Below are 20,908 nucleotides of genomic sequence, written 5' to 3'. Positions count from 1 at the left end.
GCAGCCTAGTGGACTCCTGCCAGGGGCTTTCCTGGTTGGGGGCTGTGTCAGCCCCTCCGCTTCTGCTTCAGGGGGGCTTTTGAGGTCTGGGACCGGCTGGTGGTGTCATTCTGGGAGCCCTAGGGGGGGGGGGGGAGGAGGGGTGATGGGGGGGCAACAGTGAGTAAGCGAGGAGGGTGGGCTGGTTTTGCAGCCATTTTGATCTCTCTCTCTCTCTCTCTCTCTCTGTCTTTCTCTCTCTTTGTGGGTCTTGCTCAGAGTAATAAGGCCCGGCGCTGGAGGGTATGTATCCTGGCCCCCACGGCAGGCTTCCAAACATCTACCGGACAATGCACTCCTCCTGTGCACCCAGCTAACCAAGGGGGCTTTTCCCTCCCTGAGTTAGCAGCCTCTTCCCTCTCGGAGGGGCAAGTCCTCCTTGCAGAACCCCCCCCCCCCGAAGAGGGGGAAGAGGCTGCTAACTCAGGGAGCCCCACAGCAAGGCTTCTCCCCGGAGCCTTCAGAGCTCTCCGTCTGCCGGGAGCAGGCAGCGGCTCAGCGTGAGAGGAGCTTGCGGCTCTCCTGTGGCCGACGCACGTGACCCACCCCCCTCGGCCTTGGAGGAATCGCCCTGCAGGAGGGGGACCCTGAAGGAGACTGAGGTTTCTTGGTGTCAGTCCAGGTCTTGGCTTCTGGACTCCTGGCTGTGTTTCTGGCCTGGAGGCTGGGCTGTTTCCTGTGTGTTCTGAGCAGCCCCTGCCCCTCCCCGCTTTATACATCTCTGCCTGAACCCCCATAGCTGCTGCTGCTGCTGCTGTCCTTGGCTGTCAGACTCAGGAGGCAGGCAGGGGCTGCCCTGCTCTGTCTAGATGGCAGCGGCATTGCACCAGTAATGGGCTGAAAGGCTCCATCGCTGGCCAAGGGGCTGCTCTGAGCATCCCTCTCCCTCCGGCAGAAAGGTGTGGGGCCCCCCTTGCACCCCTCGAGCCGCACTGCACCCCTTTTTGAGCAGAAGCTTGCCAGGGCCCTTGGCTGGGGCAGCAGGGAGGAGCGCAGGAGGGGGCCTGGCCACTGGCCCCTCACAGCCTCCCCTTGGCTGCTGCAGGAAGTCTTTAGCCCGAGCTTCTCATTGACCTGAGAGCAGTGGCACTGCATTGTCCCTGTGGATGTTTAGGGCTCTCCTGGGGGGGTGGCACTGCTTTCCATGGCTGCTCCTCATGGACCCCGCATGGCTTGGGGCTTTCTCCTGTCCCCCACCCCCAAGCATGCCCCCCCGCATGATGCCAGGTGCCCCCCCCCGCCGCCGCCTGTCTGCCCGCCCCAGCCCTGCCACTAACTGAGCCTGCTTGCCAGAGCACCTTCTGCAGATCCTTTGCCCACTAACCCAGCTGAGAGGCCTCCCTCTGCAAGAACGGGCGCTCCCAGCCCCACTGCAGTCCGCTTGAGCGGCTGGGCTTGAGCGGCTGGACAGTGCAGAAGCTTCTCCATTGGGCTTTGGGAAAGCAGCTCTCCCTGGGAACCTGGGGACCTGTGGGGCTTGGCATGGCTGCTGTTTGCATCCAGGCTGTGTTCTCTGTGTGGCTTTTGGGGTGTGTGCCCAGGGACTGCCCCCCCGTCTCTGCTGGAGCCTGAGGCCGTGTGTGTTTGGCATCTAGTATGGCTGAGGTGTTGCGGAGGCAGCTCCTCTCCGCCTCTTCCCCAGACAGATCAGTTTTTCCTGCTCCCCTTGCGGAGCGGGGATCCTTTCCCTATTAATTTAGCAAGCAGTGTCAGGAAGACCCCTCAGGCCAGGATGGGAGCAAACCTTTTCTCGCCTCCGCCTCCTGCCCGACCTTGGCCCTGAGGGCTTCCAGGGCACCTGCCAGGGGAATGGCCTGTTGGCCGCTCTCTGGTGAGCTGTGGCCTCCCGAGGGCAGCAGCAGCAGCAGCAGCAGGAAGGCCATTTTGTTCCATCTTCCCAGAGGAAAGAGAGGCCTCAGATGAAGCAGCTGCTCCTGTTGTCCTTCAGCTGGGCAGCGGCTGTGCCAAGCCTGAGGCAGCTAGAACGTCACACGGGCACCACTCAGAGCCACCCGGGAGTCTTTCTCTTGCCTGCGGGCCTGCGGGGTGGGAGGCCATTGCTGCTCCTCTGGGCTGCCCCATTGGGGGCCCTGCCAGGGTGAGTAGGGGGAAGGAAGCCTCTTGCTGCAGGAGGGAGTTACCTTTGGTGGAAGAATTAGGTTCTGGTTTCCAGCCAAGGGGGTGATGCAGCAGGAGGGAAGGGAAAGCAAAACCTGCCCCCCTGGCACAGCACTGGCAGCAGGCGGGGCCTGGGAGGAGGTGGCCCCATTCTCCCCATAGGGTTGAATGGCATTTACTCCTCAAAGCATCACTTTCTTTAAAGAAGTCTTTACCACGTACATTTTTATTCTGATATATATATATATAGAGAGAGAGAGGTTTACCTAAAAACAATGGGTGGCATTCCGGCAGTGTTCAAAATTAGCCAGGCACCAGGCACATTTTGCTCCTGGCCATTGGCCACTTGCGACCAAGTGAAGATGCCTGGGTGCCAGAATGGCGCCGGTCGTCTCCACCGTCTGGGGATCCCTGGATTCTAGACTGTTTTCACACACTAAGACCCCATCCTGTAGAATTCTATCAGTTATATTTTATCTGCACAATCAGAATGAATTTCAGGAACCAAAAAGCCATATTGAAAAATACCACTTTTGAACCATCTGGTACAAACATGACAACTAGGCACCCCATTTTGGCAACTAACCCCGGTGTAAGGAGCCATTTGGCACCTGGCTTATATATCTGAGTTTCCAGCACTGTATTCAGGTAAGACCTGTTGAAATCAGTGAAACTGCCTTGGCTCTGTTCCTTGATTTACGTGGGCCTTCTCTGAGCCGAGCTGAGTTGAATGCCACCCGGCAGAAATGCTGAAACATTCAAGAGGGTGCCAATCCTGGTGTGGTGCTAGGTGAAGGAAGCGGGGAGCTCTGGGGGGGGGCATCTGCTCCAGACCCCTGCTTAGAAAATAGCAGCACTTCAGAGGCGGCACCTCCCCCCCCCCGGAAGCTTTCCTCCTTGCTCTCTTCAGCCTTAAACTAGGGCAGGTTGAAGCCATCCTGTCAGAATGGTGCTGCTGGGTTGCTGTGCTGGCGGCCAGGGCTCCTGCCCTATTGTTTCTGGCTTGGGCTCTGCAAGTGAGGGGCAGAGCTGCTGAGCATGTTGGGGGGCTGGTGGGGCAAAGCTCCTCACGAGTGCAGGATAGGGCAGCCCTAAGGTGGCAGCAGCTGCCCCAAGCGCTGCTTTGCTGCATCAAGGTTTTGACCAAGGGCTCAGAAAGTGGGAAGAGCCACCCAGAGTCAGAGGATTGGGGGTTGGGGGGTTTCAAATGCCAGGAAGGGGGGCAGGGGGATCAGGATGGGCCAGAGCAGAGGAGAGGGTGGGATCCTGCCTTAGTGCGCTCCTTCCAATCCCCAATGCCTCAGGAGGAGCCTCAGCTGGTGTTGAGCATCTCTGGCTTCTGTGGGAGGGCAGGCAAACCCCCCCCCCCCTGTGTGGAGACCCTGAGCCCCTTTCAGCCCAGGGCAGGCTTGCGTGTGGGGTCTGGACATGCCTTCTGTGGGGAGCAGGGGGATGTGTGTGTCTGCAGTTCTACCTGATGGAGCCCTGATGAGTTTGGAACTCCAACGCTGCCTGGGACCGGGATTTGGGGGGCCCCTTTCAGGGCTTCCGTTCTGGCAGGCGGTTGGGACTCTCCCCCCCCCCTTGGGGAGCGGTGTTGCTGGGTGTTTGGCCCTTGGCGGCTGGTGCAGCGTCAGGGTCTGCTTCCTCCCAGGAGAGACCCCCTTGGGGGCTGTTTAATGTGAGCTTCCGTTCTCTCCCTACAGCATGGGGGGCTCCCAGGTTGCGGACAAGCCGCCCAGCACCGTGGAGACTGGACCCCCCCAGCCCAGCACTGCCGCCGCCAGCCTGCCGCCTGAGGGTCTCCTGCCAGGTTCTCCTGCCCCTGCTGCTGCTGGCACCACCCCAGAGGCCAAGAGAGACGGGTGAGGAGGGGTGCTGGCCGCTGTGCCATCCAGGGTGGGGGGGGGGCTGTGGAGAGCCTGCCAGCCTGGGGTGTTGTGTCAATTCTACCTACTCTACCAGATTAATCAACCATTCAGATATTCCAGCTTCATGGGAGCTTTCTCAGCAGAGGTAGTGAGGCTGCCTGCCAGGCATTGCAGGGGGGTGGAATGGATTACCCTCAGGGGTCCCTTCCAACTCTACAATCTTAGGATTCTGTGGGGAGAAGCTGCTCCCCCCCCCCCAAGGCTCCCCCACAAGGTGCTCTGGCTGGGCAGATGAAGGGGGCCTGGTTCGACTCCCTGCTGAGGCAGGCTGCCCCCCTCCTGGCCCTGGGCCCCCACCTCCCTGGCAGGTGTCCAATCCAGCCAGGCCCTCCGTGGGCATCCTTTGGCGAAGCTTCTCCTGGCCCAGGCGGCCAGCCCCTCACGCCTCCCCCTCTCGCCCTCTCTGCAGGAAAGAGGAGCCGCCCGCCTTGAACGGTCCGGCCTGACAGACTGCCTGGGCCCAGACGGTGGGGATGCAGCTGGCCCTCCTTCGGACAACCTAACCTATTTTTGACTCCCAAATGCTGCGTTGTCGAGAGGACTGGCGCTGGAGAGCCGAGGTGCCGCGTCGGGGGGCCACCCTGTTCCGAGAGGAGGCCCTCCCAGGGCGGATGACATGTAGCGCTGGCCAGTGGCCGCCTCCTCCTGCCCCGCAGCGCCCCTGGCGCACTCTCTGGGGAGGGCGTCCTGCCCCCCTTGTCTTCTTGCTTCCAGGATCCAGCTTCTCTTCTGGAGGGCAAGCGCTGCTCGGCGGACTCTGCCCTGGGCCTGGCAGGGCTGGCGCTGGGCGGCCTGGGACAGCCTTTTGTATAGCAATAATGCCTTACCGGAAGCGCTGGCTGGCAAGAGGAGGCAGGAGAGTCCGGAGGCAGCGGCCGGAAGGCAGCGTCGTCTTGCCACACTGTTTTTCTTACTGTTTCAGGGAAGGAGGCCCTGGGAAGCTCTGCTTGGCCTGCTCCGCTCTCCTTCCGGAGGCGCCACACCAGCCCCTGGGACTGGGGCCGCTGGCGCTGGGCTCCGGGGGAGGGAGCAGCCTCCCCACAGAAGGAACTGGGGCCGGGCATCTCCGGAGGGTCAGACAGGCTCCTGGAAGCGGGTCGGTTTCCCCGGCTGGGCTCCGCTCTGACTTGGTTTTGTTTTGTAACGTTCTTAATGGATGCAGGAATTGCAACACTTTGCACTTTGAATCTTGCCAGCTCTGGAGGCTGGAGGCGGCGGCTCCCCTCCGGCTGGGCTCCTGTGGCAGCTGCCGAGGGGAGGGAGAGGCTTGGCCCAATGGCTGCTCTTGCCTTCCTCCTCCTCCCAGCCGTGGCAGAAGCTGGTCCTGTGCCCTGGGAGGGGACTTAGGAACCGCCTTCAGCCAGGGGGCAGCTGGGGGGGGGGCAGCCACTCTCCGTATATCTTCAGTGGCCGCTTGCCGGTTGCCAGCAACAGCTGAGCTGGAAAATCAGGCACTGGGAAGTCTTCTAGGCTGATTTAAAGGTCTGGCTCTGCCGTCGTTCAGGTGGATCTCTCCCCTCAAAAAAAAAAAAAAACAAGAAACCACCACCAATTTGCTTTTTGAAATACTCTCCGTAAAATGTTGGACTGTGACGCTCCCTTATTCTGCACAGTGTTAAATATTCTTATTGAGGCCAAGGGCGGCTTCCTCCTCCTTCTTCGGTCGCTCTAATTTGGGCTTCTGTGACGTCAGGGCACCTGGGCCATCATCTCCTGGGGGGAAAGAGTTGTGGGAGGGGGCACCCCCCTCCCCATGTAGCTCAGCCTTTCCATCTGGGGGTCAATCAAATGCTGTTGGATTCCCTTTCTCTAAAAACCAGGCTGTGGCTACATGGGAAATCCTGGGAGGTGTCCTGGTCTCCTCCTCTCAAAAAGTGCTGAGGAAGAGGTATTGTGAATGGGCCCCCAAAGCGAGTCCTTTTGGGGGAGGGTCTGCCCCTGAATGGGGAGGCAATTCCACCCAGCAATTGTGGCTTTTCTCCTCCTGCTGCTGCCTTTAGAGAGAGGCCCTGAAGAGGAGAGCGGGGGGGGGGGGGGCTGGTGCCCCGCCAGGAGTCAGGGCTTCCACGGGGGGGGGGGGGCTGCTGCTCAGAAGACGTGACTGGAGGCCACTCTCTAAAGGCAGCCTTTTAGTGGGTGCAGCTTCTCTGGAGTCTGGGGACTGACTCCCCCCCCCCCCCGCTCTCAGGTTGCTTTGCTTTTTGCTGTTGCCCCCACCTTCCTTGTGGAATGAGGGCTACAGGGAGGGACAGGGCAGCCCAACTCTTCATCCCAAGTGGGCCACAAGAGTACTTCAACGTGGAACCTGTGGGACGCACACTGCCTTGTCGCTTGGGGTGGGGGGAAGCGAGGCCAAAATTTGAGGGGGGGCCCCCATCACTTTTGCTGCCTTCCCAAATCCAGCCAAGCCAGGCAACAGGCTTGGGGGAGGAGGCATGGGGCTCTGGCAGGGTCCTAGAGCGCTCCCCCCTCCCTCCCAAAGCGGAGAACGCACTAAGGGGGCTTTGGGAAGGAGGGCGAGGACTCTAGGACCCGGTCAGAGCCCCATGCTGCTTTCCCAAAGCCCATCGCCTCACTTACCTGGCTTTGGGAGGGCGCATGAGGGCCACCAAAACAGGCCTTGAGGGCCGCATGCCTTGGACCACCCTGCCCTGGAGTGCTGCTCTCGTGTGCCGGGTTTGGGGCTGAAAAGTCAAGCTGAACAAAGTTTTCCCTGCGAGGGAGACTTTGGGGAGGGGTCTCCTGAGCCAGGCATGGGCCCCTGTGGCATCTCCCTTGCCAGGCCAAGGGCCTCCTGCCCAGAGCACCCTCTGCCAGCAAGGGGTGGGGCGTTTGAGCCCTGGGGTGTCGGTGTGGAGGAGGCAGCAGCCCCCAGCTTTGCCTGGCGGTTGATTGGAGAGCAGCAAGGCCAGAGGTCAAGGTCTCCCCATTGAGATGCACCTGTGGGGCTCACAGAACAAGGCATCCCTCAGCACCTGTGCAGCCAGGGGATGGGGGGGGGATGTAGAGTGGCAGGGGCCACGCTGGCCCCTCCCACAGGGCAGCCCATTTTCTTCCTCCATTTATAGTGCCCCCCCCTCACACAGCAAGGCCTTTTGCCCAGCCCTGAATAGTTGTGGCGTCCAGCATGTTCCAAATGTCCTTTGAGCAGAAACTCCCATGGTGGATGGAAGCTGGAGAAGGAGGTGGGCAGAGGCAGGAAGAAAGAGACACTCGTGTCTTCAGAGCATGAGCAGAGAGCCAGACCAAGGCACACCCTTTAGCAGTGGTCGGCTTGGTGGCGGCAGGAATCTCTCTCATCTTAAGTTCTGGACTTGACTTAAGTTTGCAGTTGCAGCAACAAGCAGTTGCCTGGTAGGTTGACAGCTTCCTGAGTTGGAAGGGACCCCTTAGGGTCATCTAGTCCAGCCCCCCCCCACAATGCAGGAATCACAGCTCAAACTCCAAGGAAGGGCAGCCGGGGTGGACTTGTGCTGTTTTCCCTGCGCCTGAGCTGCCTTGCCGTGAACCCCCTGGAAGGTCAGACTTCCCCCCTGAGGATTGACGGCACCTCCGAGCCCAACGGCCTGGTGCTCCGAGACCTTTTCCTCCAGGGCAGGACATCCTGTGGGTGTTTGTTCTGCCTTCCCTGCCCATCTGCTCTCTCCAGCTCCCTGTGGCTTCTCCAAGAACTTCCACTCTGTGTTTACTTCCACTCTGTGACCTCCTCTAGACCCAGCCCTGCTCTGGAGGGGGGGGGGCTTGTTGTCTTCAAGGGCACAGGTGAGCGGTGGGCAGCCCGGCTCTGCCTGGAGGTCTGGGCAGGGGGCGACGGGGGGGGTGCAGGGCCTGGGCTGCTAAGGGGGGAGAGCTTAGAATCACGGCTGCTGAGCGAGACAACCCCCCCACCTCCGCCCTGTAGCCACGGCCACTTCCTCAACTGCCAAATTGAAACCCACCTTTTCAAGGTCCTAATCCACAGATTTGCAGCTGGAGCTATTACAACAGGATCTGTTGCAACTTTTTACAAAAGCAGTCTATAAAACGAAATGAAATGTCTTCTGCCTGAAGTCTTCTTTCTTCGCTGTCCTGTTTATTGTTCCGCCAGCTCAAGCTTTGGGGTCTGCCCGCCTTGGCGGCAGCGGCTCGGCCAAGGCAATGTCTGGAGGGTCTTTCACCCCAGCTCAGCCGGAACTGCTTGGTCCATCTTGCCTCTCTGCTGGAGGAGAGGGGGGTGGGGACATTGCAGCCCCTCAGGGAAACCGTGCCGCCCCTCCCTCCCTCCCTTGTGGATTTAGTCCCCACTTGGAAAGTGAAAACAGAAGCAGAATGAACATTTCATGGGAAACGGCCAGCCCACATGCCAGCCTCAGACCCCCCCCCCTCTTCTCCATCCAGGGTCACACTCCCAGGACTTGCTTCGCCAGCCCCCCCCCCCCCGTGTTGTGTCACTTCACCAGCTGACTTCCTGGTGTTTGATGCCCCGTGGTTGGAGGGCAAAGAAGGCCACTCCCCCATGTCCACCCAGATGGGGGAAAGTGTTCTGAGAGGAAGCCTCCAGCCTAGCAGAAAAGCTCCCAAGAGGATGCGGAAAGGATTTTTTTGAGGAGTAAGTATCACTTTCAAATTTAAAACAATTTGAAAATTATTTGTATCAGAAGCTAGGGAGACCATGTGGCTGTCGCCCTTTTTTGTCAGGAACAGCCTTTACGGCCATGTCCTGCCCTTTGGTCTTGAGAGGCAGCAATTACCTGAGGCCTCCCTGGAAAGCAGAACCCCTCAGGTTGGCTGTGAGTCTCTGAGATGCCTTGCTGGAAGGCAGGAGAGAGCATTTGTGTCTTTTGTGTTAAGTATAGCCCGTTTTTTACCATGTAGGTCTGAAAGTTGGAGACAATGGAGGAGGGCCTTTGGAGGTGAAGTCAGACCTGGAGGGTAGCAGCCCCTGCTGTGGCTGGAGAGAGCGACTTGGGAGAGATGTTTGGTTGCAGCTGGGGCAGATGAAGGCGGCCGCTTGTGCTGCACATGGGCATTTCTTGTCTCTGCACTTGTCCCAAAGTCTGGAAGTGGCATACAAATATATAAAACACAGGCAATTTTTTGGAAGGAAGGCCTTCTTGATAGTGGCAGCTGCCCTGTGGAACACCCTCCAGTCAGATGTTGGGGGAGAAAGCAACTCTACAACTTGTAAAAGACAGCTGAAGGCAGCCCTATATGGGGAAGTTTTTAATGTCTCATTGTGTTGGAAGCTGCCCAGAGTGACTAGGTACAAATATTGTTATTACCCTGTGCTAAGTTAAGCACTTTACAAAGGAAGGCTTAACCATGACAGTCAAGCCAGCTGGGCAATTTGCAGCTGCCGGTGTTCTGGGGCCGGTCAAGGCTGCGCTTTTGGCCCTGGAGCCACCCCAGCATGCCGCTGGGACCTCCCTGGACCCTCCAGCCGTTTGGGGTCAAGGGAGGCAAGGAGCTGGGGGTCCAGCAGAGTCGGGCAAGCTGCAAGCACTGCGTCTTCTCCAGCCAGGCAGTTTTTGCAGCAGGACAGGGACAGGAAGGGTGGACAAGGTGCCCTAGATGACCCCATGAGGGCCCCTTGGGCTGCCTGACGTGGGCCATCCTGGAAGTCTTGTCTCCCTCCCCCCAAGCTCAGGGGGCAAAGCAGAGGGCGGCACCTGGGCTTTCTCCCCCAAGGGGGGCACCATGGCGAGGTGTCCTAGTGCTGGTCTCTTTCCAGGAGCCCCATCTGAGACACACAAATCGCGGGTTGCTTTAGTAACAGGCCCTTCCTTGAGGGACCTTCATCATCCTGCTAGGTTCCCCCCTCAGAGTGGAAAAGAAAAGAGAAGGCAATCGGGCATCTAAAAAGACAAGGCAGGTTCTTACGTCTCTGATCATTTTTTAAGCAAAGAAAGGAGAAACACCCCCCTAAAAAAACAAAAAGTGTTCTGCTTTTTTAAGTTTTATATTTCCTGTGCAGCAGTAATAAATCACACTCCACAAATGTCAGTAGATCGTATAGAAACATCAATGATGCACCACAAAATTAGGAGTGATAGGTGAAGCAACATTTTATCAATCAAGGCATCCTGTGAAAAACAGGCCTCACACATTTTGAACAAGATTTAGAAGATCACCTAGAGTCTGAGGGTCCTGCTCCTGCCGCCCCCCAGGCCCAGGACAGGGCCTGACAGACTACAAAAGGACTGCTCTTGCCCAGCGGAGAGTACTGTTTACATTCTTTCAAACTGCTTTTAATGCTTTTTGTTTTGTTATTAACTGTTTTTATGTGTTTTATTTGGGGGGGGGTATTCGGCTGTTTCTGTTTATATTTTATGTATTTTGTGTTTTTATATTGTGATTTTATCTTGTGAACCGCCCTGAGACCTGTGGGTATAGAGCGGCATATAAATAAAATTAAATGAATTTGGCAAAATGACACTTCCAGCGATTAACAGATTTAACACATTCTATTCATTGGAACATCTGGGCCAACATAACAAGACAGCTTATCAGTCACAGAATGGAGGATAGCAGGATCCCCAAGGACATGCTCTATGGGGAGCTGCCTTCCAGCACCAGGCCCATTAGCAGACCAACTCTGCAACAAAAAGATGTCTGCAAACGTGATATGAAGGCTGGCAACATCAACCCCACCATGTGAGAATCCCTTGCAGGCGGGCACAGCGCCTGGAGACAGGCAGGCAGGTCGTGAGTCCACAGCAGTGACTAGAGGACCCCTGGGAGGAGCAGAGAAGAAATGCCACGGTGTGGATGCCTTCCTCTGCCCCAGCTGCAACTAAACCAGCCTCTCCCACATCAGTCTCTACAGCCACAGCAGGTGCTGCAGCCTCCCAACAATTTGACTTCACTCCCAAAGGTGCATTCCTCTATTTTCCCAAGACAGATGCCAACAAAGTTTCCCAGAATCCCAATGGATATGGGTGATTATTGTAATTAATCATAAAAAAGCATTCAAAAACCATTTTTTACAGAGTATTTTATTTATAAATTCACAATTTTCTTGAGAAAGCAGAGTTAATTTATCACTTCTGGGCGTAAGAGGAAGTCTCCATACCCTGCTGTGTAAGTTGCTACATTTTGACCGTTGACAGCATTCAGGAACTAGTGCATTTGCCTGCTTTGCTCTCTCTGGCCACTGGAGGGACTGTGGCACAACTTTGACAGCAGAGCTTTTGACAGCTTGACTGGCATTTGCAGAATGCGAGTCTCTTGAAAGGGTCCTTTGCAGAGAGCTATGGATGCCTTTAAGGCGTGTTGTGCTTATGATAGGACACTTGTGAAACATGCGCAGCAGCCTCCCCTCCTCCTCGGCCATGTCTGCCTCCAGACCCAGAAGGGGCCATGGCTGGAGGCACCAAGGGAAATGAGGGGCGCCTGCCCAGCCGGGCTTCAGCCAAGCATCTCTCCCAACCCCCAAAAAACATCCTTTAGGCACTTGCTATTTTTTCTGCCTTCCTTTTGCTGCTGCATCTGTGAATGGAGCTGTTTGAGAGAGGCAGGAACTGTGATTCGATGTTTGTGTTCAAATGTGAGCCACGTCCACTCCAGCATCTCACAAATCCTACCCAGGACACCCACCTTTACTCACAGGAAGGCTCAGTGCCTGAGCACCCATATCACCAGATGCTGCCGAATCGGGCTCAGTTCCAGGTGGAGGGGCGCCATAAGGTGGTAGCCAAGCCCCTCCTTTGCACACAGAGGGTTCCCCCAGCTCAGTCCCCAGGAGCCTCTCCGGCTGAAAGGGGAGGGTGAGAAGGCAGCAATGGAAAGGCCCACTGCTTCCCCAGGACCCCCCTCCCCCTCCCCCAGCCACTGCCAGCAGAGTGGACAATACTGAGCCACATGTTTAGCCTGAAGAGACCAAGAGATGAGAGCAATCTCCGTATTAGTGGGAGGAGTCAATGGAAGATGGAGGAAGCGCCAGAGGGAAGATCGGAAACGAAGGATTCAGGTGACGAGAAAGGAGATTCTGGTAAAACAACAGGAAGAACTTATTTATATCCTATGTTTTTATCCTGACAAGGACTCAGTGGCTGCGTTAACAAAAGTGCAAACGTGTTTGTGTATTAAATTTTGTTTAATACATATTTTAAATCTATTAATTGTATATTTACTTGTATAGATTCAATTAAATATTTTATTTGTGCAGTTTAACTATATTGCAAACACTTTTAATTTATGATATGGAAATTTAATTCCATCATGTGGCGCATGGGGTCAGTCTCCAGGTACCCTTGCAGTCCACTTGGTCTGAGAAGTTGGACCACCCTGGCCTATGTTATTCAGGGCTTTGGACACTGTGCAAGAACTTGACCCGCTAGCAGATGGGAAGCCAGTGCCGGTCTCAGGTTGGTGGCGTTCTCGTCACTGAGCAGCCACAGCATTCTGCTCCAGCTGAAGCATCTGGGTCAGGGCCGAGGGCAGCCCCATGCAGCAGTAATCCAGTCCTGAGGTTAACAGCGCATGAACTATAGAGGTCAACTGTTATTAAGGAATGGCTGATAAAAAGCACACCTTGCCATAGAGGCCACCTAAGTCTCCCATGACAATGAGTCAAGGACATAGCTGCTCCTTCAGGGCAGCCAACTGGCCTGTCTCCCGCATCCAAGCACCCCCCAACCATAGTCCCACAAGCCTCTGCCCGCCAAGGCTTCAGTCTCAGCTGCCCGGCTCTCATCCAGTCCAACTGTCCATCCAGGAACTGGTCCTGGTCTTTCCCAGCCTTTACTAAATCAGATGTAATGGGGAAACAGCTGGGCAGCCCCAGCACACTGAGGACCCCTTCCCCCCAAAGGCCTTACGGCTTCATCTAGGCAAGAGGTTCCCTTTGAAAGCCTCCGAGAGAGGGAGCAGGTGAGGCAGGGGGGCCCTGGCGCCTCTTTCCTGCTCAAGGTCCTCCATCAGGCAATGCTGGCCAACTCAGTCCCCAAACCAGCTCTGACACCAGGTGGAAATGAATGGAGATAATCCGTCTGCTCCAGAAACGCCTGAAGTTGCTCCACCACCTTCATCCAAACATGGAGTGTTGGCAACTGCGTCAGGGTTGGCCGCTTAAGGAGAAGCTCCAGCTTCTTTCAAGATAGCAGGCAGCCCCCCGCCCTGCCAAGGAGCGCTGATGCCGCCCTGAACGCAACCAGTCCCCCCCCCCCCCGGCTGGCTTTCCTCTGCCAGGACAAGCCTCCTGCTTCAAGTGCTGCATGAGACTCACAACAATCAACATGTTGTGTATTTCTTTTTTATTATTAAATTCCATTAGTTTTTTCCTCTCCATATATTTTTTCCTCTAGGCACAATACAATACAAGAACTCTGCAGGTTTGACACAATGTACAGAAACTTCAGTAATCTACAACTGCTCAAGGAAGTTACAAAACCCTCCGATGCACACAGCCTTTATTGTACAAATAAAAAAGGGGGGGAGGCAAAGGGGCAGCTGGGGCTCCAGACTATGTACAACGCTTCGGGGACAGGAAAGGGCGCCCCTTTGCCTTTGAAAATGTGGGGGGCGGGGGCTGCCAGGCCAAACTGGAGCTCCAGGGAAGGAGGCCCTGCCTGCTCTGGCAGGAAAGCAGGCTGCATGATCTGCTTTGGGGGGGGGGGCAATTGGAGGGGCAGTTGCAGGTGCTGAGCTGCCCCCAGCAGCCAGACTCACAACCCTCTGCAAGGAAGACACAGAGGGAACCAAGAGCTGGGAGTGCAGCAAGACACTCGCCCCCCCTCCAACCCCCTTCTTCGGTTGGCGCTTCTCCCCAGGACAGAGTCCCTTTCCAACTGCAGCCTCATCAGTACCAGGGGAGCTTGTGGATTGCACGGGGGAGACAAGGAGGGTCAGAATCCGCACCCCACTCCTCTGCCCCAGTGTCCCAGGGGCTCCAAACCTCCAAGCCGGGACAGGGGCGCTGGAAGCCCTAACACTGTTTCTGCTCTCTTCCGCTGCTCCGGCAGGTCGCCAATCTCCCCACCGCTGCCTTCCCTGGCAGGGGGCACCCCTGGGCAGCCGGTGTGGGGCTAGGGGGGTGGAAGCAAGGCGCTTTGGCACATCTGCCACCGCCTGTGGTTGCTGATGGGGGGAAACTGACGGTGGCCAGACCCATCTGCTTGGGGGGCCCTGCTGACCATGTCACTCCCCCCAACCTGACCTGCCAATGCATCTCTCAGGCAGAGGGAGCAGGCGGACCCCAACTCCTCTGCCAAGCAGTCGGATGGGTGTCCCAAGGGGGCCTCTGCTCTGCGCCCCACAGACCTCTTCCAGACCTGCCCCGTCCTGGTCCAGCCCTGGCGCCGGCTTCACTTGCGGAGGCCTAGAAGGGCGGCCTCAGGGCAGCCTCAGGCGTCAGACAAGCAGCTCTGGATGCGGTCGATCCACTGCTGGGCCAGCTGCACATCCTGGGCGCAGAAATAGTAAACACGCTTGGTGGTCTTCACCTGCGAGGGGAGAAGGGGTGAGCGGAAAGGTCTGCCTCTGGAACACCAGCCAGCCTTCCTCCCCCCCCCCCACTGGGCAGCCATGGGGAGAAGCCACTCACGTCAAAGAAAGCCTTCTCCTCCACCATCTTGGGGGCCCCCATGGTGGGGGTGCCTGGTGTGATCGACTCCACCTCCGCCAGGTCAATGACGCCTTTGCACTCCAAGTCCAGGCGGCTGTCGTAATAGCGCAGCTGCAAGGAAGGCGGGCCGAAGGTCAGAGCCCCCCAGGAGAAGGTCCCCTCCCCATTCCCCTCGCCCGCCTGCAACCACCCACCTGGTGCTTGGTTTTATCCAGCACAAACCAGCGAGGCTTCCAGGGCTTCATGAAGGCTCCTTTCTTGTACAGGGTCCCCTCGTAGGACCTGCAGAGGGCAGAGGGGGTCAGCGGGAGAAGAGGGGCAAGCAGAGACCAAGACCCCCTGCCTCCCTCCGCCAGCCCCCCAATGGCCGGGTCCCGCACCGATTCTCGCTCTCCGCCGTCTGGAACTGGCTGTAGAGGGTGCTGGTGCTCCTGCGGCCCCCCTGCTTCCCGCTGGAGGGGGTGGAGGCGCTGCTGCTGTCGCTGTCCAGGCTCAGGTTGATGGTGGAGCTGCCGCGGCCGCTCTCCTGCAGGTAGACCCCGAAGGAGCGCCGCTGGTGCGACAAGCTAGAGGCCATCAGCAAGGAGCCAGCCGCCACCTGGGGGCAAAGGAAGCGCCTTCCGTCAGAGGAGGGCTCTGCGCAGGGCGGGCAAAGATCCCCAGCCCCTCAGCCCCCCAGCCCAGAGCCCTTACTCGGCCGCTGGGGTCCGCCTGCACCTCCGACCGCTGAGAGGCCTTCGCTTTGTCCCAGAGGTCCTTCCAGCGCTCAGGGACCTGCCCCAGCTCCATCTCCAGGTTCTGAAGCTCCTGCAGGAGACAGAGAAGGGGCAGTTGGGGGGCAAAGGCAAAGGGGTTCCTACGGCATCAAGAGCAGCAGAGCTGCGTGTTCTCAACTCACCTCTACAGCCACAAAGGCAGGAAACCTGCCTTGAAGAAAACAAGATTCCCACAGTGACTCCCAGCTGTGAGTCCCGGGGGCCAAGAAACGGCGCTGGCCGTGAAGGACCAAGAAGGGGAAGAGTCCAGAGCCAAAGCGGGCCCAGTTGCCCTTGTCCTACCTGCACCCCCCCCCCGGCTGCCGCCTCTGCTTCTTGCCCAAGGCCCCCACTGACCTCCAGCAGCCGGGAGATGGCGTCTGGCTCAGTGCGGCTGCGGTTGTCATAGCAGGGCCAGACGATCTTGCGCCGGCTCTGGGGGGCGCTGGTGTCTGGCTGGGCGGCCTCCTCCACGGGGTCCGCCTGGCTCTGCACCAGCTCCCAGTCGTAGGAGGGTCCCTCCGAGAGGGTCTCCTGCGTGTAGTAGTCCCACACCTTCAGGTTCGAGACGTTGCTGTACGGGCGCAAAACCTAACGGAGGGAAAGAGCCGGAGAGTCACCGCCCCAAAGGCCACGCCTGGCACCCAAGGCAGGACCCCCAGCAGGGAAGCCTTTGATGGGGCGGCTGGTGGGCCCCAGCACCCCCCAGCCGGGCCCCCCTGTCCCCGACCCACGGCTGCTCACCTCCCCGTCCTCCGGGGCATACATGTAGTTGAAGAAGGCCGGCGTCTTCTTGTTCAGCCGGTCCAGGTAGTCCCAAATGGAGCGGAAGAGCTGGGGCCCCTTGCGCTCCCCTTTCTCTTCGTAGAGCAGCCCTGCCAAGGAAGCACAGCCTTTGGCTCCTGCCACTGTCCCAGGGGCCACAAGGGCCCCCCCTCCCCAGGCCCCGGGGGCTCCTTACCCAGCTCCAGCCGCTCGTAGTCGGAGTCCAGCAGGAAAGTGCGGAAGCGGCTGGAGACCGAGTGGTAGCTGAGGAACTTCAGGTAGTACTGGCTGAACTCAAACTCCATGGGGAACTGCAGGTGGATCTGTGGGGGGAGAGGCAGCAGGAGAGTTGGGGGGCAGGAAGAGGCCACAGGGCCCCTCCTCCCAGGGGTCGCCCCCTTGACCAGCACACCTCCCCCCAGGGACAAAGAGGGCTGGGGTGGTCCTCCTCCCCCAGGGGCTTGGCTGCTCTCCTCACCTGATGCACACAGTCCAGGAACTGCAGGAAGATGGGCGTGAAGCCGCTGCTCTGGCTGGCCAAGGTCTGAGCCCCTCGGTGGCTGAAGCGGTGCCCAAAGGAGAGCCACTCCTTCTCCACCAGCAGCCGGAAGCCCTCCATGGTGCGGTAATAGGGGTCGGAGAGGAGCTGCACCAGAGACACCACCTGGGGGGCAGAGGGGGGGTCACGGCCGGCCTCCAGGGTAAGTGCTGGGGGGGGGGAGAGGGAAGGAGGCTGACCTGGGTGGTGATGTCCCAGCCGTCCTCCAGGCTGACCAGCACAGAGGAGCCCGTGTCCAGCAGCTCCACCACCAGCACAGAGATCTGCAGGATCTTGTGAATCTGTGGAGGAAAGCAGGAGCCCAGAATGTGGCAGAGGCAGCGTACCTGGAGCAAACCTTCAAAGCTGCACAGCAAGTGCCAACCTCCCCCTGACCTGCAATGGGACAAATCTTTCGCAGAAGCTCCTGCAGACCCACCTCAGAAACCCAGAGCCTTCCTGGCAGCTGAAATGCCACACTCCGCTTTCTGCTTGCGCAACACCCAGCCTCCCCGCCACTCCGCTGGGAAATATATACCTTCCATATACCTTGACCTTTTTGGGGGGTGGGGGGTCCTTTTAATTTGCTGCTCTTTTAACAATTTTACTAAACTCCTGAGCTTGCTAAGCTTCTCCAGTTCTGCCTCACAGGAAACCTGGAAACTGCCCCCTGCCTGCCTGGCCAAGGGAGGGGCTCCTGGGCTGCGGACGGACAACGTGGTTCCTGTGACGGAAACGACTCGGCAGCCAGGGCCTTCTTGCAGCTCCAGGGCCTGGCGACCGGAACGCAGAGTTTCTGCCTGCCACATCTTTGCTGACCTCAGAAACGGATGGACGAGCAGCGAGGACTTTCTTCCTTACCTGGCGAATCTCAAAGGCCTCCCCCCCCCCCAAGTCCTCCTCTGCCTTGACCTCTCTGGAGTCTTTGGGGCCTGGAGGCCGGAGAGAAGAGCCTTCTCCCTCGAGCGTCCGGCTGGCCACTGACCTGGATCAGCCACTCGGACTCCTCCAGGGAGCGCAGGTAGGTCTGGCCGGGCTCGGCGGAGGGGCTGCCCGGCACACAGGCCTTCATCAGCTTCTTGAAGCTGGTCTTGACTTGCCGGGCGTCAAAGACCTCGATGGGCACCACCTCCCAGTGCTGCAACGGGTCCGGCTTCACGCCCTGGATGGGAGCAAGAGATGCCATCAGGAAGGGGCCCCACAGCCCCCCTTCCCAGCCCCTGCCCCTCTGCTGGGCGCCCAAGAGAACCGTACCCGGAGCTGGGACTTGTCTCCGATGATGTAGAGGGAGGCGCGATGCTGGCGCAGGAAGCTGGCCTCGGAGGGGGACCCGTTGGCTTGCGTGCTCAGCAGCTCCTTGCCGGCCAGGCGGGAGCCGACCTCCATGTTGAGAGCATAGCTGCTCATGCGCCCGCTGGCGCGGATGCTGCCCCACTTGCCTGCAAGGGAGGGGGGGGTCAGGTGGCGCCCGAGACTCCGCTCTCTCCTGCAGGCTGGCCCTGGAGCCTGCTGCCCCCTCCCAGCCGGAGCTCAGGGCCAGGGAAGACGGCCCCAGCCACACCCACCCAGGGCGGGCTGCACTGGAGACGGGCACAGCACCCCGGCCGGCCCATCCTTACCTAGGAGGGGCCGAGAGGCAGGCCAAGCCAGGCGGAAGAGCATGCTGTGAGGCTGCGGAAGGGTTAGCACAGAGGGTGGGTTAGACTGCCTGCCTGCCTGGGGGGTGGGCACCAGTGGGGCAAGTTAGCAGTGTGAATGCCACGTCCCTGAGGTTAGTGCCCCATACAGTACCTCGGGGGGAGAGGTGTCCCTTTGATGCCAGGCTCTTGGGGCTGGAGAGGGTAATGAGCCTACCTCTGTGACCTAGGGCTGAGAGAGGACAGGACGGAGAGGCATCTCAGTGAGGGGGGGGGGAAGAGAGGCAGCAGCGATGGATGGCAGATGGATGTTTGTCCCCAACGGAGAGGGCAAGACAGATGGGCAGGCAAGATGGAGGGAGGCAGCCAGAGGCGGCAGCTGTGAGCAACAGCCCTTCCGTCCGCTGGCTGCTTGGAGAAGGCCCAGCCCAGCCCCCCCGGAGCCAGACGGCCCTTCCGTGGCTACTCTACGGGGGCCGCACGCAGCATCTCACCTCCGCGGCTAAGCGGCCCTTCGTCCTTCCCTCCCATCACCTGCTTCATAAGAGATCCCAGCTTGGGCTGCCGCTTCTCAGAAGAATCTGTAGCACCAACAGAAGGTGGACGTTCCACACCCAAGGAAAGCAAGCCAGCCCCGGAGCTGCAAGGCCTCTTCTCTCTCTGGGGCGTCCCCACCCAAAATCTGGCAAGGACCGGGGGGGGGGGCACTGGCCCCTCCCACAACGTGCCCAATGGCCTCTCCCAGCTCAGCCAGAATTCAGCTCTGGCCTGTCCTGAGGCTGATGCTCCCAGCAGAGCCAAGGGCTGCTTGGCTCCAGAGGGCTGGCTGGGGCTCTTCTCTCCAGGATGGCTCAGACAGACGACAAATGGAGGGGGGGGGCTGATGGGATGGCAAGGGCCCTCGCGGATCCACCAGCAAGGATGGGGTGGAAGCGACACAACAGCTGCACATGGACAAGACTCACCTGGGCCTGTGGCCCCATGGCCTGGGGGTCAAGGGGAAGCTCTCTCCCGCCCTCCACGCCCAGGACCCCACCTGCCGCGCCTGCCTCTGAGCCCAGGGCAGCCCCCCCCCCGGCCCTCACCTGCGCTGCTCATGTGGGCCGAGGTGAAGCCGCTGAGCGTGTTGCGGCCGCCGCTGTCGGCGTAGTGAGGCATGGAGTTGATGACGGCCTGCAGGTACTTCTCTTGCTCCAGGCTGGTGGAGTCGGCCTGAGAGGGGCCTGCAAGGAGCAGCAGGGAAGGGGTCATCCTGAGGGCCTCCTCGGGAGGAGGGAGGCCAGGCGGGGAGGGGGGAGGCCGCTGTACCTGTGGCAGGAGCGTTCTGGGACTTGAAGAGGCCAGCCACGCCCTTCCCATGCAGCCCGCCTGAGCGCAGGAGGACCGCCTTGGTGCGCGAGTTCCGCCAGCAGACCACCGGGAAGCGGTTCTGGCGGTAGCAGCGCGAGATCCGCTGGATGGCGTTGTCTTGGATGCTCTGTGGGACAATGAGCAGCCCAGGGTAGCTGCAGGGGAGAGAGAGAGGGATGGATGGAAGGAAGGAAGGAAGGAAGGAAGGAAGGAAGGAAGGAAGGAAGGAAGTTATTATTATTATTTTAAAGAGGAAGAGGGGCTGCTGCAGTCCACTGAAATGCTTCTGTGCCACCTCCTAGGTGGTGATCTCCCAGTCGAGAAGCTCTGGGTCAGGACCCCCCACCCCAGAAGGCACCATGCTGCCATTTCAAGAGGCAAAACAGCATTTGCAGCCCCACTTCCCCCCACCAAAGGCAGACGGTGCCACAGTTGAGAGAAGGCCAGGAAATGGTGGTGCTGAGGAAGAGGAAACAGGGAGGCACTTCCGGGTTAGCGCCTCCGGCAATGGCGGATTTCCTCTGATCGGGAGGAATCCGCTTCGTGGAAATTAGGGTCTGGACCGCCGCGGCGAGGCGGAGACCCATCAAAAACCACAGGCGGGAGAAGCCTGTGGACGTGGGATTTGGCAGGCACCTTTTGCGCCTCCCCTACTCATGGGGAAACCCGGTTTCGGGGATCCGGAGCGACGTGGGGTGAGTGGCGCGGTGCTTTGAATCGACTGCTCTTTTCACAGAGTGAAGCCGCATTGCTGTTGCCGGAGAGCGCTGACTTTTTCCTGTGGACAATTGGACTTTAAACAACTACCCGTGAGTAGAACAGAAAATTGGACTATGAAACATCTTAATTTGGCACCGAAGGGGGAAGGTTTTAAACAGGAAGTCCACCTTCCGCTTTTGTAAATAGATTGAAGCAAAGACATTGCAAGCTAAAGTCTGGAAAGTCTTTTGTAAAGGACTAAACCTCCATCGGCTAAAACTACTAAACCCCCCTTGGAAGCAGGGGAAGAGGGGGGAAATCTTAGATTGTTTAAGCCTGCAGGAGAGAGAGTAAAGAAAGATAAATTTTCACCGTCTTGAACCTGGGAACGGGGTGCGAGGAAGACAGACGTTTTGGGAAAGTTCATTGACTGTGAATAAAACGTTTCTTGACAGATAGTTAAAAAAGAGAAACATATTGATTCCAATGTTTCCTTTTGCATTTAAAAGGAACAAAATATTTGAAAAACGAAA

At 58.6% G+C, this 20,908-nt stretch overlaps 2 protein-coding genes and 1 long non-coding RNA gene across 10 annotated transcripts in view; 1 reads left to right on the top strand and 2 right to left on the bottom strand.

Moving 5' to 3' along the window:
• The window catches only part of PPP6R2 (protein phosphatase 6 regulatory subunit 2), a 41,503-nt gene extending 36,244 nt beyond the window's left edge, over positions 1 to 5,259 (top strand). For 2 of the 3 annotated variants that reach the window (XM_081209903.1, XM_081209904.1), the window contains exons 23-24: positions 3,864 to 4,022; positions 4,498 to 5,259. In XM_081209903.1, the coding sequence (XP_081066029.1) occupies positions 3,864 to 4,022; positions 4,498 to 4,534 (196 nt within the window). In that variant the 3' untranslated portion in view covers positions 4,535 to 5,259. Of the gene's footprint in view, positions 1 to 3,863; positions 4,045 to 4,497 lie in introns of all 3 variants that reach the window. The other variant, XM_081209905.1, reaches the window with a different exon arrangement.
• Positions 5,260 to 9,170: 3,911 nt separating this feature from the next.
• LOC308595930 lies at positions 9,171 to 12,233 on the bottom strand. Its single transcript, XR_014012228.1, has 2 exons — positions 10,747 to 12,233; positions 9,171 to 10,699 (listed from the first exon to the last, which is right to left on the bottom strand). It is a non-coding gene; the product is annotated as an uncharacterized lncRNA (long non-coding RNA).
• A 1,071-nt stretch (positions 12,234 to 13,304) lies between these two features.
• Positions 13,305 to 20,908, bottom strand: part of SBF1 (SET binding factor 1) — a 52,932-nt gene continuing 45,328 nt past the window's right edge. For 2 of the 6 annotated variants that reach the window (XM_081209749.1, XM_081209750.1), the window contains 16 exons: positions 19,635 to 19,831; positions 19,412 to 19,549; positions 18,821 to 18,907; positions 18,481 to 18,558; positions 17,944 to 18,128; positions 17,675 to 17,851; positions 16,890 to 16,991; positions 16,630 to 16,815; positions 16,348 to 16,474; positions 16,131 to 16,261; positions 15,744 to 15,977; positions 15,325 to 15,438; positions 15,012 to 15,229; positions 14,826 to 14,913; positions 14,611 to 14,742; positions 13,305 to 14,509 (listed from right to left, as the gene is read on the bottom strand). In XM_081209749.1, the coding sequence (XP_081065875.1) occupies positions 14,411 to 14,509; positions 14,611 to 14,742; positions 14,826 to 14,913; positions 15,012 to 15,229; positions 15,325 to 15,438; positions 15,744 to 15,977; positions 16,131 to 16,261; positions 16,348 to 16,474; positions 16,630 to 16,815; positions 16,890 to 16,991; positions 17,675 to 17,851; positions 17,944 to 18,128; positions 18,481 to 18,558; positions 18,821 to 18,907; positions 19,412 to 19,549; positions 19,635 to 19,831 (2,293 nt within the window). In that variant the 3' untranslated portion in view covers positions 13,305 to 14,410. The remainder of the gene's footprint in view (positions 14,510 to 14,610; positions 14,743 to 14,825; positions 14,914 to 15,011; positions 15,230 to 15,324; positions 15,439 to 15,743; positions 15,978 to 16,130; positions 16,262 to 16,347; positions 16,475 to 16,629; positions 16,816 to 16,889; positions 16,992 to 17,674; positions 17,852 to 17,943; positions 18,129 to 18,480; positions 18,559 to 18,820; positions 18,908 to 19,411; positions 19,550 to 19,634; positions 19,832 to 20,908) is intronic. The other 4 variants (XM_081209753.1, XM_081209754.1, XM_081209751.1 and 1 more) reach the window with 3 other exon arrangements.

The sequence above is a fragment of the Podarcis bocagei genome (assembly GCF_964188305.1).
Source record: "Podarcis bocagei genome assembly, chromosome: 10".
Lineage (NCBI taxonomy): Eukaryota > Metazoa > Chordata > Lepidosauria > Squamata > Lacertidae > Podarcis > Podarcis bocagei.
The sequence above is the reverse complement of the archived record's forward strand: the minus strand, read 5'-3'. Positions and strand labels throughout refer to the sequence as shown.